This window comes from Dermacentor albipictus, chromosome 10, assembly GCF_038994185.2.
Source record: "Dermacentor albipictus isolate Rhodes 1998 colony chromosome 10, USDA_Dalb.pri_finalv2, whole genome shotgun sequence".
In the NCBI taxonomy this organism is placed as follows: domain Eukaryota; kingdom Metazoa; phylum Arthropoda; class Arachnida; order Ixodida; family Ixodidae; genus Dermacentor; species Dermacentor albipictus.
Genome location: NC_091830.1, coordinates 39,648,390 through 39,664,678, shown reverse-complemented (window position 1 = coordinate 39,664,678; position 16,289 = coordinate 39,648,390). Strand labels below are relative to the sequence as shown.

The window sequence follows — 16,289 nt, the reverse complement described above, 5'->3', positions numbered from 1 at the left end:
GTGCGGCCTCCCTGCATTACTTGATGAACTTGAATAGCTCCTAGACCATACTTTTATATTTTCCCCACACTCACCGGGGTTTATCAAACGGAAGAAGCACATGAATGATTCAAAGTTTGAAAGCCCAGTATAGAAACTAATGTCCTCAGGGCTGTCCTTAAAGCATTCGACAGAAAATTGCCTGCTTTTATGCCGATCAAGCTTTTTGTTTTCCATATTAAGTATTTCATACTCTCTTTGAGCTTTATAAAGCACATCTTTTGCTGACTTCACCTCTTTCGTTCTAATTTCCAAGTCGCTCTCCAGTTGTTGTGTACGCACTTGAAGTAGAGAGAGCTGCGTCTCGAGCTCAGGCGCTCGCTCTGCATTTGCTTTCGCAGACTTCACCTCTTCGATCCTACCTTCTAAGTCGCTTTCCAGTTGGTGTATGCGCATTTGGAGCACAGAAAGCTGCTTCTCGAGCTCCAACACTCTAACTGCACATGCACAATCACACACTTCGTGGTCTCGGACGTGGGTCGCACTGGCCGGCTTTGAAACACTTGCACACTCTGTGGCGTCCATAGTTTCAACAGCTGTTGAAGAATCCCGCGACGCGGCGACATCACTACTAGGAGAAAGCGGTGGTTGTGACGCAAACCCGGAGCTGCTAGCCTGGCCGACGGCGGAAAGCAGTTTTACTTTCGCGACACACTGTTGTCGTTCTTTCGGTTTTTTTCTTGCTGGTGGCTTGAGTTTTCCAAAGGCAAACACGCTTGGCACGGCGTCAACCCGGAGGTAACGCCGATCGCCGACTACATTCGGCAAGTAGCTGTCGGTGGTGAAGTGATTCGAGCACACCTTTGTGTGCTTCGTCACGACAAAAAGCTTTCCTTCATCGCGCTTAATAGCTACAATCCATTTCTTCTTCAGATGCGGATCCTTCGGAAAGCAGAAGAACGACACCTGTAAGACGATAAAAGCGACGTAAGGCGCGCGCATGAGACGCAACAAACAGTAAACGAAATGTATACACACGCATACTTGCCTTCGAGCCATTGTCGTCCAGAACTCCTCGCTGGTTGCAAAGCGGCACGCAGCAATGCACGGGCATGTTACCGAATGCCGAGGAGAACCGGATTCAACGGAAATTCATCGGGCAGGCAGATGAAAACTTAGGCGCTCAGTATAGTTTTGCTTGCCCGTCCGCTTCGTCAGTGCGCGGAGACGCCGACTTCGCCCAGCTAATGGCGCCGATCTCATAGTCGCTGTCGTCCTCAATAGGTGGCGCTGAATTCCGAAACCGCCCTATTGCAAGCGGATCTCTTCTTGGAGTACTGAAATTACAGTTTTGCTACTTTTTTTATGCTTTCGTTATATGTTCATCCGCGACCTCGGAACGCCGAATAAATACTCGCAAGTCTCAGCGTGTCTTAATAAATTACATAAAATAGCTGCTCGATAGCCTGGTTCATCTCCCAGGAGGTGACTGTCATAATGTCATGACGCAGAGTGTAGTCACACGGAAGACCGACATCGTGACGTTTTTCTCAATGGTAAAATGAACGTTTAAGTAATGGTAAAAGGAAATAAACTAGAAGAGAACATTACGTCATGCAGTAAGCCTTCCCAACAGCAAGCCGTCAGCTATGCCGCTTGTTTACCTATAAGCTGCATGGTCACCGGTTGTGTGCTCGCTTAACGAAAATGTAAACAAGGCTTTCCCTGAAATAACATTCCAGCTTAGCCATTCCTACAAAGCCATTGAAATGCTAGGTGATGTAACTTTGAGAAGCCACGGTGGCTGCAACCAGCTGTGAACTCCTATTGATCCCGAGGCTCGTCCTGCATTTACGTGCGCTTTTTGCGACTTCAGGCGAATAGTTTCTGGCCATCTGTCATAGTCAGCGCTAAATTCAAAGTTGTCTGTCCAAAAGAGCAGCGAAATTAAATTACTTTTCGGCTCTCATAGGCCAGCGTTCCATGCAGTAAATACCGCTGAAAATTCGGGCACAACCCATCTCGCGATGGCTCGCGACGTTAATAATATTAGCATTCAAGCTGTGTAAGTAACCTGCGCATTGCTGAAGGCATCTTTGTTTAAAGTTTGTTGCGCGAGAAGTAGGCTGACGATGCTAATTGAACTTAATCAACCCAGGCCTCCCACCACCACCACAGCTCACGACGTCTACGCTGTCGGACGCCGCGAGGAAAACGTTTAGTTAACGCAGGCTCACAACGAAAGAAAGCCACTTTTGACCCAGTCGTGCCGTAGATTAGTGTGTTCCGCATACATATATCTGCGAAGGAAGTATGGCGAGATTGCATAGGGCGCCTTCTGGGGCGTAAAACTTTTCAGTTTCATTCTAACCTCTAATAGCGTTATTTCTCACATCTGCACGTTCAACAAGTTTTTTTTTTCTGGGGGGGGGGGGGGAGTGAGAGCGATGTTTCAGAGCGTAGATAGCAGACAGGAGGCGTATGCAAAATGGGTGGAAGCAGGCTAATATCCGAGTCACAAGGGCAACTTTAGTGTCACGTCGAGCAAGTGCACTTGAGCGCCTTGAGTGTCATTTTAGCGGTGCGCTTCTGCATGAGAAAGGGAAGTGTCAGTTGCAAGAAGTTTTCTTTAAAACCTCATTGGTCCTTTGCACTTGGTCACATTGGAAATGGATAAATTAGTAGGCACAACATATATTTGTTATTTTAAGCACGGTTTTCAAGTTGCCAGTGTGTTATACCTAAAAAGAGCATTTTGAGACTAAAGTTTAGTGGAGAGTGAAGGAGTTCATTACAACCGTCATATTATTAGTGATCACGACTATCCAGGACAAGATAGCGTCGCAGCCAAGGCAAGCAGAAAAAAAAAATTGGCGGACGCTTAAGCTTCGCCTTTAAGGGTGGAGCGCGACAGCATTCAATGACCTCTGACTTCTTCTCATGCTGCCCGGTAACTGCAGCTTATGTAGCCGTAATGTTTACAGGGAAACGCTGGCGCCGAAATCTATGCACGAAGGCGAGCTTTCTGGTAGAAACGCGGCCTCTTCAGTGGGCCGCGATCCCACGGAGGCGAGCGCCATCTGGAGCTTTTGCAAGGAACCGGGCGCGCCACTCCGTGGCCTCGAAGGAAGAATGTCATTTATTTGCGAATACTTGCGCGCGCCGGCGCGTGCCAATCGCTTTCGCCGCGGCCGGTCTATGTATGGTTGAAACGCTGGAAAAAGGGATTTGCTTGAGTATAACAGAATCCTGTATTCTCGCATATTCAAATTACATCCCGACTCTATCATATGCGTACGTGGTGTGTATGTCGTACTTTACAATATTGCAGATGTATTTTACTTTGAGCAAATCATTGAGCTGAGTGACTTCCTTGCACTACAAGGAGAGTCCGCGTGGTTTGGTATGCGTGGTTTGCGTGGTTCGCAATGATTTTTGGTAAAGCAGCGGTCGACGCGGGACCCCGGCGCCGGATTTTCTGCGACACAGGGCCCTTAACGTTGTCTCGTTAAAAAACGCATCAGCCTTTCCACTCTGTGAAGCAGGATGGGCAGTGAAGCTGTGGTGTGCCTTACCTCAATCGACGCATCTATGTATAGATGCATTCTTCTTCTTCTTCTTCTTCTTCCTCCTCCTGTCTTCTTCTTATTATTATTATTATAAACATGGGACTGGCTGCTCCCTGCCGTAGAAGCCCACGTATTGGCAGCAGGCGGGAATTCCACAATATTTACAACATCACTGTGAATTACGCAATTTTAAATTGTAGACGAAACTCGACTTAATGCTGCAATCGTCTTAGCGGCTAACGGTCACATATTTTGTCTTCGGCTGGTCTCAGTAAAACAAGAGTTACAGACGTTTTCTGTAACCATACTGCCTCCATAGACGGCCATGTATTGATAGCAGACGGCATTTTTTCAACGTTTACCACTTCATTGTAAACTACTTAACACAAGTAAATGAAACTTGTCTCAATGATAGTGTTCTTAGAGGTCAATTTCTGTATCATTCTTTTCCCAGATATTCACATTCGATTGACAGCTGCAAAGCATTCCCGACAACCTGGAGACGAATTTTTTTTTTTTTCGTGTGGACGCGACGCGTATACGGCGGGACATTGACCACCGCTGGAGGGTGGCTGTATACCACTTCCGTCCAAAAATTGAGTACCCTTCGACTCTGTGAAGAAGGATGACCAGTGGAGCTTTGTATGTGTGCCCTTTATTGGCGAACAGCACCTCCGCCGCGGGTCGGCCCAGCATTGCGCTATCTTCGGTTTCGGCCCACGTATGGGCAATGCTTAACGCCTGCTTCACCTCTTTGGTATTGGCCCACCTATAAAAAATTGTGGATCTATGTCCACGGAGAGGAGATGCATCAGAACCCAGTCATAAACAGCTTATGTAATGGTAATGTTTTCCGGGATACGCTGGCAACCATTCTGGCAGAAACGCGGCCTCTTGAGTGGGCCGCGATAGATGATGCTATGAGTGTCCCCTTTGGAACGGGGCTGTGGGTTGCGCCAGCAAGCTCTTGTTAATATATTGCCTAATGTTCTGCGTATGATGGCACCAGCTTCAAGGTATGCCCCATTGATGTCATGAAAATTCACTGTTGTTATATTTATATACGAGGGCGAATCAAAAAGTCACATACAGGTAACTACAAATATTCGTACTATTCTAAGTACTTTAGACTATTTTTCCACATTGTCTTCACACTTGTTCATACATTTGTCCCACCACAGCGCTGCATTTGAGACTCCCCTGTGGTAGGACTCGTCCGGCTAACTGTGCGACCACCATCGGACTGCTGTCTTGGTTTCACGTTCATTTGTGAACTCAAACCACCACCACCTCACACTTCTCAAAGCGATACACCTTTCCCCATACGTGGGCTGCATTTTCCTGTGGATTTAGATGGGCGCTTGTTCCTCGCTCCATAGACAAGGAATCGCACTTTGTTACTCGTACGCCGTGGACGTGTGAAGCACAACCACCATCTTCAACAACTGACAGCAGCGCCGTGTCGCGGAGCTACCGGCAGATAATGGTGGGGCGGTCCAAGAAAAGTCCACAGCATGGAATGGATATGTGGACTTCGCATGTACACCCGTAAATTGGCTGAAGAATAATAGGGGCAAACTATACAATGAAGCACATAGAAGCAACTGCGTCAACATTGCGTTTCGTCCTCTACTTCGGGAAGTAGTATCTCGAAACTCATGCCATCCAATAGTTTCGGCTGAGTCGATACACCTTGCGCACTCGACGCCTACGATTCGGAAATTACAATATGTGACGTGAGGTAAACAATGAAAAAAGTGAATTCGTGAATTTTTGTAGTTAGTCGATTATTCATTTTCATTTCTCGTGCCAGTAGCGCCCGCACCTGCTTCAGTAATCCAGCTCAATGGATAAAATTATGCTGCCTGCCCCAGGCGATTGTTAAATGTTCTTTATGGTCTAATGAAGAATACACCGAGTATCACGGCCGCTAGATAAAAAAGAAAAGGTGCGGCCTGCTGCATGCATCGAAAACGCTGTCATCCGCTGCGGCGCTCCTGCTCAGAGACTTGCGTCTGGGATCGGCACAGAAAACGCGTCAGGAACGCGCTTCGAACGCCGTCGCCCGTGGATACCAACGCGTCCTGACCCCGACAGTAGCGATGTTCGACCCAGCTAAGCGGCCGTGAACGCAACTACTGCTGAGACATTCGCTCCCAGTGCTGCCCGCCTGACGTGGCAGGGCACACAATTTTTTTCATCCAGAGGCCATGCATGTATATGCCGTCTTCTCTGAAGCCAGCTCTGCGGATGGACAGGGAGCCTGTAGCGTTTAAAACCTCAAGAATAATGGAGTAACTGAGGGATTCCTCGATGAGAACGCGTTGGGTAAACAGGAATTTCCACCTTATACGCTCGGTGACCATGAGCCAAGGTGTCTGTCGGGGCATAACCTACATGTGGGATTAAGAAAAATGAGTCAATGCCGCAATCAGCTCACCTACGATTGAGACGCGGTCGGAACGCTGCCGGCGTCTGTATTTGGGCAACCGTGCCGCAAGTCGCGGGCTCTTTCAGAGGGTTTTCGACCACGCTTTTCGTTTAGGATTCCTCTAACGTGCAAGTAATTTTAACGACGCTCCGAACTCCTTTGTGTCATTGGCGACATCATGTTGTCCTTGTAACAACGGCGCATGCGCGGAGCACGCATAGATGGTTCGAAGGACGCCAGAGGCACGCAGTGTGTTAGGCTGCAACAACGACAACGCCAAGTAGACGCACCCCATACGCTCTGTACAATGAATTCTGCCAGTGCCAAGGAAGCGTTCCTCGTTCCTTGTTGCACTGTTAAATATTAAAAGTGATTAACCAGCAAGACCGATATCCGACATTAACGTCTGCAGACAGTAATTTGAAATACAAGGAAGCTTGTGAACGAGGTATACATCTTTGGGTCAAAGTGTAGGGAAAGAAGAAGAAAAAGAATATGCACAATCGCCGCAGTCAGTACCACGTGTTGTCGGATTGAAACGATGACGAAGAAGTGACACGTGTGACCCGCAGGAGTGACCGTTACTAAATCAGAGGGTCTACAGCTAGGTGATTGACGTGCGCTCGGCGATGGCAGATAAGGACTACTACAAGCTGCTGGGGGTCAGCAAGAACGCCACCGAGGACGAGATCAAGAAGGTCTACCGCAGACTGGCGCTGCGGTACCACCCGGACAAGAACCGAGCTCCAGGTGCGGCCGATAGGTTCAAGGAGGTCACCGAGGCGTACACGGTGCTCCGCGACAAGAAGACGCGCGAAGAGTACGACAGAAGAGTTGAAGACTGCAGGAAGGCCAGAAGTGCTGCTGCTCACCGAGGATCCAACGTGCAGAGAGCCGAGCCCTACGCCAGCAACTCGTGCGGCCGACCCAAGCCCGGCTTCAAGGAGTCGTTCTCGTTCGGCGAAGACCTCTTCCGCACCTTCCACTTCGACACGGCGCCCAAGGTAAGCAGCACTTACGGATTGCAACCCAGATTCCTAGGGAAAAACTCTCGTGCAGCCGACGTTGAAGTGGTTTGAAATAGTTTGAAATAGGATTGGACTAGTTACTTCCTGAATTATTATTTGTGATTCAGGGGTACATGGCGTCCCTGTGACATGAAATTTCTTTAGCGAAGTGGGGCGTCTTGCGTTTCCAAAGAACTATATGTAATTTCCCCTCCATAATTACATCTCGGTACTTACTATTATATGTAGCTCCAGCTAAATTTGTCTAGACGTTTTTGTGTGACACTCAGAATAGAAGTGAGTAGGAGATGCTTTACAGGCATGTTTCAAAGCGAAGTTTCATTTGCGAACAACCCTGTACTGGACTTAGCTGTCAGCCACTTGCTTCTGCGGTCGTCTTCCCAAACAGCTCACACAAATGACATCATTCACATAATGAATTGGCTGATACACTTGTAGCCATTTGTGGGAGCACTACACATGTGCCGGTGATCGGCTTTGTTCTCAACGGAAGGACGTATAATGAAAAAAAACAAACATTGCGGCAGACACACTTCCGACTGCCTACTTGTTGCAATGCGAAAGCATTATAGTCGACGGGGTGAAATGCTTTTTTTTCCGTCCGTTCCTTGTCCGCGCAAGCGTTCGCCTTCATTTTCACACTAATTCGGCATGGACTGTTTAAATACCATTCCAGAAACCTCTTAACGCTTCTTTCGTTAAAAAAAAGACTTAGTTTATGACGAAATTGCATCTTAAGGGTCCGAATACCGTTTTCGAAATTTCGAAATGCAAATCTCGCGCCACCCAACCGAGGGAGTGGTGACGTTGCATATACCCTTTGCTCAACGTTCTTAGACATACTTCAGTTTCGCAGCTCCCTATGCGAGCCCATTGGCCGACGTGGCCGAAACGGGTGTCACTGAAACCACCGGCGCTGCAGTCGCGTCTTTCGTCATGCGCCGCGCGTCGTCTGCTCCTGCTGCGACGCGTCGTTTTCACCGACAGGCCTGTAGGCGCTTATCCGTCGGTAAATGTAGTTTAGATACGCAGTCTGAGTTTTGTGACAAACCTGCCGCGCGTAAGTAACGGAGACTTCACGGTGTCTGTGCACTATCGGCGCTGCAGTGACACATCTCTCACGCAGCGCGCATCGTCTACTCCTGCCATGTCATCTCTGCGGTGGGTCGTTTTCCCCAACTGGCCTGTGCCGTTTGCTCTTTGACGACTGTGTTTTGGCTGCCCTAACAATATTTTATGCCAAGGACCTTTGAATGACATGTCTGGCTAGTCTTTAGAAGCTGCAACTACACCGCAAATGAGAGGTCGTGCACTGCGATTCCGCTTTTCAACCAACTTTTTCCCTATAAAAGCGCCACGGTGCTCCCTTCAGCGGGGGCTTTGTTTTTTGCTGCTTATTCTTAAGATGTGTATTCATTAAAGACGGCGAGTGCCTGTGCAGACATAGGGACATTAACGCATCACGCCCAGCAGTCGCTTGAGACAACGCTGTGGTGAATTGATCCACCCCCGTCAACGCTTCGCCTAATAAATTTAATTGACACATGTATTTTTTATAGTTGTCCGCGGATATTATGGGACGGGCAAATGAGTTGGAAGTGATCTGTGAGCAGTGACAAGGACGAAGTTAAATACTATGAACATATTTATGTCAAAGCTTAATTCATTTTCTTTTTGACGAACAAAACAAACAACAAACACAGTGACACTTTTTATTTACTTTGTGCACAAAAAAGTAATTTTGAGCTACTTTTGCTCAAAGCAATTTTGCCCTTTTTCTGGCTGCTTGCACCTGCTCTGTCAGCGAGTTATCGACGCCAATCAGCACAGGTTATATATGAAATAAACTACGCTAGCTCACCTGTCCATATTTGTGCTTGAGTAAATGGTTGCGTACACACTTCAGTGCATGTGGCACATCACACAGGAAATAAAGGTACGCGCTCTCAGGCAGGCATGGATGTGTAATCTTGTGAGAAGGTGACGTTACGCTGCCGCTGATTCCCATCTGCTGCCACATCGAGCGACTGTTCCCAGCCCCGTCACTGACTACGGCAATCACCATAGCACCATGTTTATGCAATTGCATTACTGCTTGCAACACCAGCTCTGCTAAAATCTTGCCAGGCGCAGCACATTTCGTGGCAAAGGTGGCAATCGGTTGCACCCAGCTCTCCAGAAGTGGTACGAACATCAGCACGAGCGCATGATCTGCAAGTTGGTCAGTTCCTTCATTTGAAATACCACCGTAGTCCACAAAACCATCAAGTTTGAAGGTTGACTTGTTGAAATCGTACGCCTGGCGTAACTTAATTTCATCCAAAATCAGTGTGCCGAATTTCTTCCCATCTGCTCTGTTGCCCAGCTGTTTTCCAATAGCTTCCCTACAGAGAGGATTGAAGCATGGTATTCCTTTCAGTATTTGTGTGAGACGGCTCAGGGAGGGCAAGGGCAGCATCTTCATGTCAGACAGAAGCTTATATGCTCGAGGGCTCGCTATCCTCAGCATTAAACAATTCAGAAGCCAGTCCGCATTGTACCGCGCGCCACACGGAGACTTTGCTTTCAACTGTTTAAACGATGTCATAAATGCAAGTCGCTGCAAAGGCGGAAGTTCGGCCAACGCTTCCTCGATTCTGTTATCGGGCATTTCAGAAAGCCTTTTCTTCAGAGCCAAAATTTCCTTCTTTTGCTTTTGATGCGCAGCAGCCGCCCTAAGCAGCCCCTTCTTCACATTGCGTAGTTTCTGATATCGCTTGAGCGTTGCGCTCGGAGCCTTAATGCTCAGTCGAAGTTTCCTCTGTAGACGAAGACAACGCGCGCAGACTAGTTGCTTTGTAAGTACATTGCACTGCTTGTGATGCATATTATCTGATGTCGCCGTGTCACGCTGGGCTGCTTTCACACCCGCACACATGTTCAAGCTCTCTGCTTCTCTCAGGATTCTTTCCACACTTGCAATGCTAGTCGCAGCTCGAAATAGCCTCTTGTGAATTTTGCTGTAGCCGTTTAAGTACCATCCTCTTCAAGCACAACAGTTTTCATTACTCGCAGATGCCCGGCTACCAGTTGCCTCATATAAAATACTCCACATCACTTCTGTGTTGCGTCGTCCTCAACAATTTCGAACTTCCAGAGCGCAGAAGGCAGTGTCACGTACGTGAGATCGTTGAGCGCAAAGTGTGTAGCGCATATTTCTGAAGTTTCTTCTTCCAAGCCCAATATAGCAGGTTTGAAGTTGAAGCGCTGTCACTCAAGCTTCGCCCGATGTAGTTGCCGGCACTTGCGCTCGTTCTTTTGGTGGACGTCGCTTTCGCTTCACATTTTTTGGCTTTGAGATGTGCTCAGGCAGCCCAGGAAAGAGCCGAGGAAGTGCGCCGGGAGCAAGCATCCATTTCCCGCGAGGAATCATTATTTCTTTGTTACCCACAACATGCTTGTAGTATTTCAAAATGTCGTCGTCCTCAAAGTGGCGTTCACACACTTTTGATTTGTTTGTGAGGCGTTTGTCTTTTCGGTGTAGCATGCGCTCCCAACTTTTAAACTATCCAGCGTCTTGCGGCTGTGCGAAAAAATGGTGACCAGCGGCATCGTGTCTAAGGCCGCTCGTGCAGCCGGGGGCAAAACAGCACGGCATAGGGAACTTCTTGCTGTCATGAGATGCGGAAACGCTTCTTCAAGAAGCTTTTCAAGAGAGCAAATCGCGACACATCACACAACACCTACAAAACGGAGAAGGATAGCGACTGACGGTGCAGCGCAACAAATATGAAACCAGAAGTGAAAGCAGAAGTCAAGTTTCAAGTTCCTTACCAGAAACGCACTTACAATACATAGCTCAAATATCACAATATTTCACAAAGAGGTTCAAAATTAAGAACTTTAAAATAACTACTTCTCAAAATATAAAACAGAAACTACCAGAAATGACGCAACTTTTATCAGAAACGAAACAAAAAGTGACGAAAGACGCGATCGCAGCGCCGCTAGTTCGCGTGACCACCACTTCGGCCATCTCCCGAGCGGAGCTGCGAAACTGAAGTATGTCTAAGAACGTTGCCCTTTGCTACCGTCGGTGAACAAAACGGCGCCCGACAGACGGCGGTACCGAGCCAAGATAGAGCCACGGAACGGCGGATTCGCCGCTGCGCAGCTGGTTTTTGGTCAAGTGGCGTAGACCGACTTTTCGGGCATCCCGCGACATCACATGGAAGTTGAACTCTCTGCCACTTGCAGTTGGTGCGACTACCGCGAGCCAGCAAATCGAGCGCAGCACTACGCGATAACGAAACTACTGAAACACGAACGCGTGGGCGGCGCTGAGTCGCAGCCAAATCGAAACTTTTCGACCGCCTGCGTCGTTGTCAAGGGTAATTTCAACGAATTTTTTTTTCTAAGAACGATACAGAACTGGACAAGTAGCGTTTTATTTTGTCTTATAATACAATGCAAGGATGTTTTTTGCAACGAGAGGTTAAGTACTAGGGACGAAATTTAACTGAGTACTTTCGTCATCGGCCAAGCGCTTGAATGACTCGGGGAAGTCTCTAATCAAGTCCTGTTTTTATCTCAATTTGTCAATTTTTAGTATTCTGTTCACGATAATATTGAAGCCTTAGAGATTTTCCAACACTGATTTATCGTTAAGGCTTGACTTAATATTTGCCTTTATTCAAAATGTGCCAAGCGTCTCAACACGCACACTTACCTACAAGGAGTTCATAACTCGAAGGACAGCCCGCTAAGCGGCGTTCAATTGGAAATTGATGCTTTTAGTTAATGCGACAGCATTATACGTCCCATAAGGCAGAAAAGGTGGTGCTGTAGGCAACCAGTGGCACCAAAAGTAATCCCAACAGGGACTTCATCAGTGTCTTGTATGTCGTCAGTATTATTGGATAAAAATAATATAGAAGTTGGGAGTAAGGCGGCTTGCGGTGGAGTAAAATGAGTAAGGGGAAGTAAAGTGGAGGGTGAATTAAAGCGGGTTAAGCTGGATTCAAGTCATTTACCGGGAACAATGTTGATTAAGGTGAAATAGTGTTGGTACATATTGGGGCATGCTAGATTAAGGTGGATCAAGGCTGGTGCAAATTAGAGAAAGGCGGATTAAGCTGAATTACGTTGTAATGAAGGATATTAACGATGGTACAAATTATAACAAGGTGGATTAAGGCGGATTAAGATAAAGTTCTGAAGGATTGTATGACGTCACGTATTATGTACTTAACGTATTATTTAGAAAAGTCATAATGATTTCGCATTCAAATCACGCGAGGATACTTAAATTGCGGTCAGTTTTTCGTATACTTCTTTTATACACTCAGGACTTGGCGCCACTTCTTTCCTATGGGTTACACCATCACGTGCGCGAAGACGCACGCACTAGGCCACGCAAGAACCATACTGTCGCCGTGGCGTCGCTGAAACTTGCTCGTCTCGCACCTCGAAGGCCCGACTGCGATTCCCATCCGGATCAAAACTTACCTAATTTTAGTTTCAAATCTGTTAACTTACCTTGTTTACAGAAACCTCCCTAAGAAATGTGACACCACTCCTGGCATTTTCTGACGTGTTCTTACCATCTTTCGATCACTCCGACGGATTTTCGCTTAATGGGGCATATAATGCTTTCGCACTAAACTGCAACAACGAAATTTTCTGACTAGACCAAATCCAGGTCTTCAATCCCATAACTGTATTATTAGAACTAAGCTTTCCTTTCGCACGGAATAAAACAAGCTGATGCCGCAGAAAACGAAATTAACACGGCTGTCGTGCATCGCACCTTCGATCGCGATCGAGCCCGATCGGCATGAATTTCTCGGTCGCGATTCACTTATTCACGAAATTGGTGGGGGGACGGGGGAGCCAATCGCTGTCGAAAATTTCAATCCTGATCGGGCTCAGTAATGATTCAAAGCGTCTGTGTAATGCTGCTGAACCGGAGCGATCCCACCGACAATATTATCCGCTCTTGCGGAAGTCTCTTCTATCGTGTGATCAAGGTCCCTGTGTCTTGCCGTGTTGTCGAGCCGGCATCCCATCGCTATACTGCAAAGCCGAGGCCGAAAATCATCAGTTTTCAAGATTTACCCGTTTCATGAAAAATTGGCTTAACATAGACTGCACCTCTACATTCGTTCTTCTCGAGGTCTTTTTTATTTTTTTTATTTGTTAGGCTTTGAGAACAACAGGAATGAAAAAAAACAATTAGTAGCTTAAATGAGACAAAATATTTCCTTAATTTCACCTTAAGGGCGGCATTATTAGGTGAACATCATAACCGCGTAGGTTGTACAAAGTCATAGGGCAAAAATTTAGGCACATTATTCTTATTCCCGTAGCAAGCTAACCATGTACCGATGGTTCCCGTATGCAGGAGCATGATATTTCTCTGGGTATCCCCTGAATCTTGGTTTGCAACTGGATGGCATCATCATTAACCTATACCGACAAATATTTGTTGACCCCATTCTCCCCCCCCCCCCCAAAAAAAAAAAACATTTCAGTTTCCTTAAGATAACCTTGGGCACTGAGCATGTGCTGGTGGGCTAGTTGGTTGAGCATGATTAAAAGACGGCGCCGAACAAAACAACACACGAAGAAGGGGAACACGTTGTTAGTGCGCCTACGTGCTGTCTCGTGTTCCCCTTCTTCGTGTGTTGTTTTGTTCGGCGCCGTCTTTTAATCTTGGGCACTGCACTAAAAAATATTTTATATTCACATATTCCGGCAATGTACAATATCTTGACTGATAGGCCTATGCTTTCGCATATTATAGGTGCCCGTAAAACAGTTACTCTTGCAGACATAATGAGAGTACAATTTTTGCTACTTTTATAAACGCAGCCACCCGAGTTTCTTGGAACCTTCTCAGTCGCTGGAAACTCGGCGTGCAGACCGTTGTTTTCTGAGCGGGCATGTTTTTGTCCCATATGCTTACGCATGACGTCAAAATTAGGTTTTCGGTCACTCGAGCGCCCAATTGAGATTTAAGAACATGAATTCGGCAAAGTCACAATACTGCGAGACCAGTTAGAAGAGATTACTATCCCTTCCCCCCACCCCTGATCTCATGACAAGATCTCACTATTCAAAATCTCGACGGACGCTCGCCGAGGAGTAAGCTTTTCACGTGATTTCTGCCCGCAGGACCGCGACATCCGCCACGACCTTGCTTTGACCTTGGAGGAGGTTCTGCGAGGATGCGTCAAGAACATGAAAGTCACCCGGACCGTGACTGCCCCGGACGGCAGCTCGCAGTATCGCGAGCAGAAGATCCTGACCATCAACGTGAAGCCTGGCTGGAAGGCGGGGACGAAAATCCGCTTCGAACGCGAAGGAGACCGGCTGCCCGGGCGCGTCCCAGCCGACATCGTGTTCGTCGCACGCGACAAGCCACACAGGCTGTTCAAGCGGAACGGGGTGGACGTGCACTACGTAGCCAAAATCACCCTCACGGATTCCCTGCGCGGGGTGGAAATAAGCGTTCCCACCCTCACCGGCGGCGTGGTACCGCTGAGCTTGAAGGGGCCCATCTATCCTTCGGCCATCAAGCCCATCCGCAACGAAGGGCTGCCACATCCGAAGGACCCGACGAAACGTGGGGATCTTCTGGTCAACTTCGAGATCATTTACCCTGATTCAGCAAAGTAACGGTCTCAGCGGCACGCGTTCGCTGCCATTAAAAGGCAAACAGTGGTCTCCTAGGGTGCAAGGCCTGTTCCCGTGGAAGAACAGCGGTCCCGGGAAACAACTGCGCGTGGACGACACTGCAAGGTGCTTTATAGTGTGCAATAACAGTGCCTGCCGTTTAACTCACACGATCACTTGTACTATCTTTATCTTGCATATGTTTGTTTACTGCACGAAAATTATCCAGGTGTGCTTTAATGACTATTGACGATAATGTTCTTTTATAGCTCTTCGATTTCACCCCATGGTGGTGGTGTAGTAACAAATTACTGTGGCATTCCAAAAAAGGGAATCTCCAGAAAAAAAAACTGTTCATGTTGGAACTAAATTGTATTTTCCCAGATTAAGCCATTGTAATTGCGCTGCATAGCTTATTAAAATCTTGCTTACTACGTTTATGAGCTCTTTCTCTGTGTCAGCACTGCACTCCAATTCTAATGAGTAAGCATTGCAGAGGTCCATAAGCGCATCTACCAAGGAGGAGGGCAGGGAGCAATCGATCCCCCCCTCTCTCGTAAAGAGAGGGAAGTAGGCGATCCGCCCACCGCCACTATTGAAAAGCGCAAATACGATGCCTAGAGTTCCGACCAAGATCACACTGTAAAATAATTTACTACCTAAAAATTGAAAAAAAAGTGTAAATGTGTCTGTAACTCACACCCTTAGGGTGTCCTTTATCTATATAAAGGACACCTATATAGATAACACCCTAAGGGTGTGAGTTATAGACACATTTACACCCTTGTTCTCTTTTTAGGGTGTAAATTATTTTACAGTGCACTAGAATCTACAGAAAACCACCTGAAGTCATGAAAATGGGGGTCCGGCCTCTGGTGTTTTCGCGGCGAAACGAGAGAAAGCTGGAAGCCTTGGATTCTTGCCGCCAGTGCTCTTCGTAAGTCAGCGTTGCGACACCGAATGCTCGTGGTCATCGAGTAAGATAAGTTTGTACTTGCCTGTGTGAGCGTGACGCCATGCTTGTCTCATTCGTATCTAGCGGAGGGGATGGGAAAGCATGCCCCTCCCCCCAAAGTCAGAGAGCTGCTGCATGCCTGTACTGCAAGAAAGGCTAATTGGCAAGCCAGAAGAAATATAACCGGTTGTCATGTAATGGACGACAAGTAGGGAAACCAAGGGCAGCGATTTTGTAAGGGCACCGTTTTTCGTAAGAAAGCTTGCGCATTCTCATGTCACTACCATATGAAACCAAGAAAAAATGTACAAGTGGAAAGCATAGGGTAAATTACTTGTAGTTCTTGATTGAAGCCTGAAAATGAGAAGCTAAAGGAAAATGGAGGATAAAAAAATTACGCTGACGCTCCTCTAGGTGTTGTATTCGTATGCGTAAGCATTGTGCCGCTTGCTTATCTCCACGCAGCCTGGTTTTCATTATCAATGTTACCAAACTGTATCTGGTCAATACAAACGACAGCACTGCGGTGACACGAACTGCTGCCCACGGCGTGCGGTGCAAGGTGAATTGATGACACAAGCAAAATACTCCAGGTGGCGGCGCCAGGTGCGCTGATGTCGTTCAGATCATTATAAGCCGTTATCGCTCTTTAGCGCCTTATCCATGGGCGT

General features: G+C 47.3%; 1 protein-coding gene across 1 annotated transcript; it reads left to right on the top strand.

Moving 5' to 3' along the window:
* The first annotated feature begins 5,695 nt into the window (after positions 1-5,695).
* LOC135907327 (dnaJ protein homolog 1-like) lies at positions 5,696-15,095 on the top strand. The gene is made up of 2 exons (XM_065439007.2): positions 5,696-6,983; positions 14,163-15,095. The coding sequence occupies exons 1-2, from the start codon at positions 6,609-6,611 to the stop codon at positions 14,664-14,666; spliced, it is 879 nt and encodes a 292-aa protein (XP_065295079.1). The 5' UTR covers positions 5,696-6,608; the 3' UTR covers positions 14,667-15,095.
* The last annotated feature ends 1,194 nt before the right edge of the window (positions 15,096-16,289 follow it).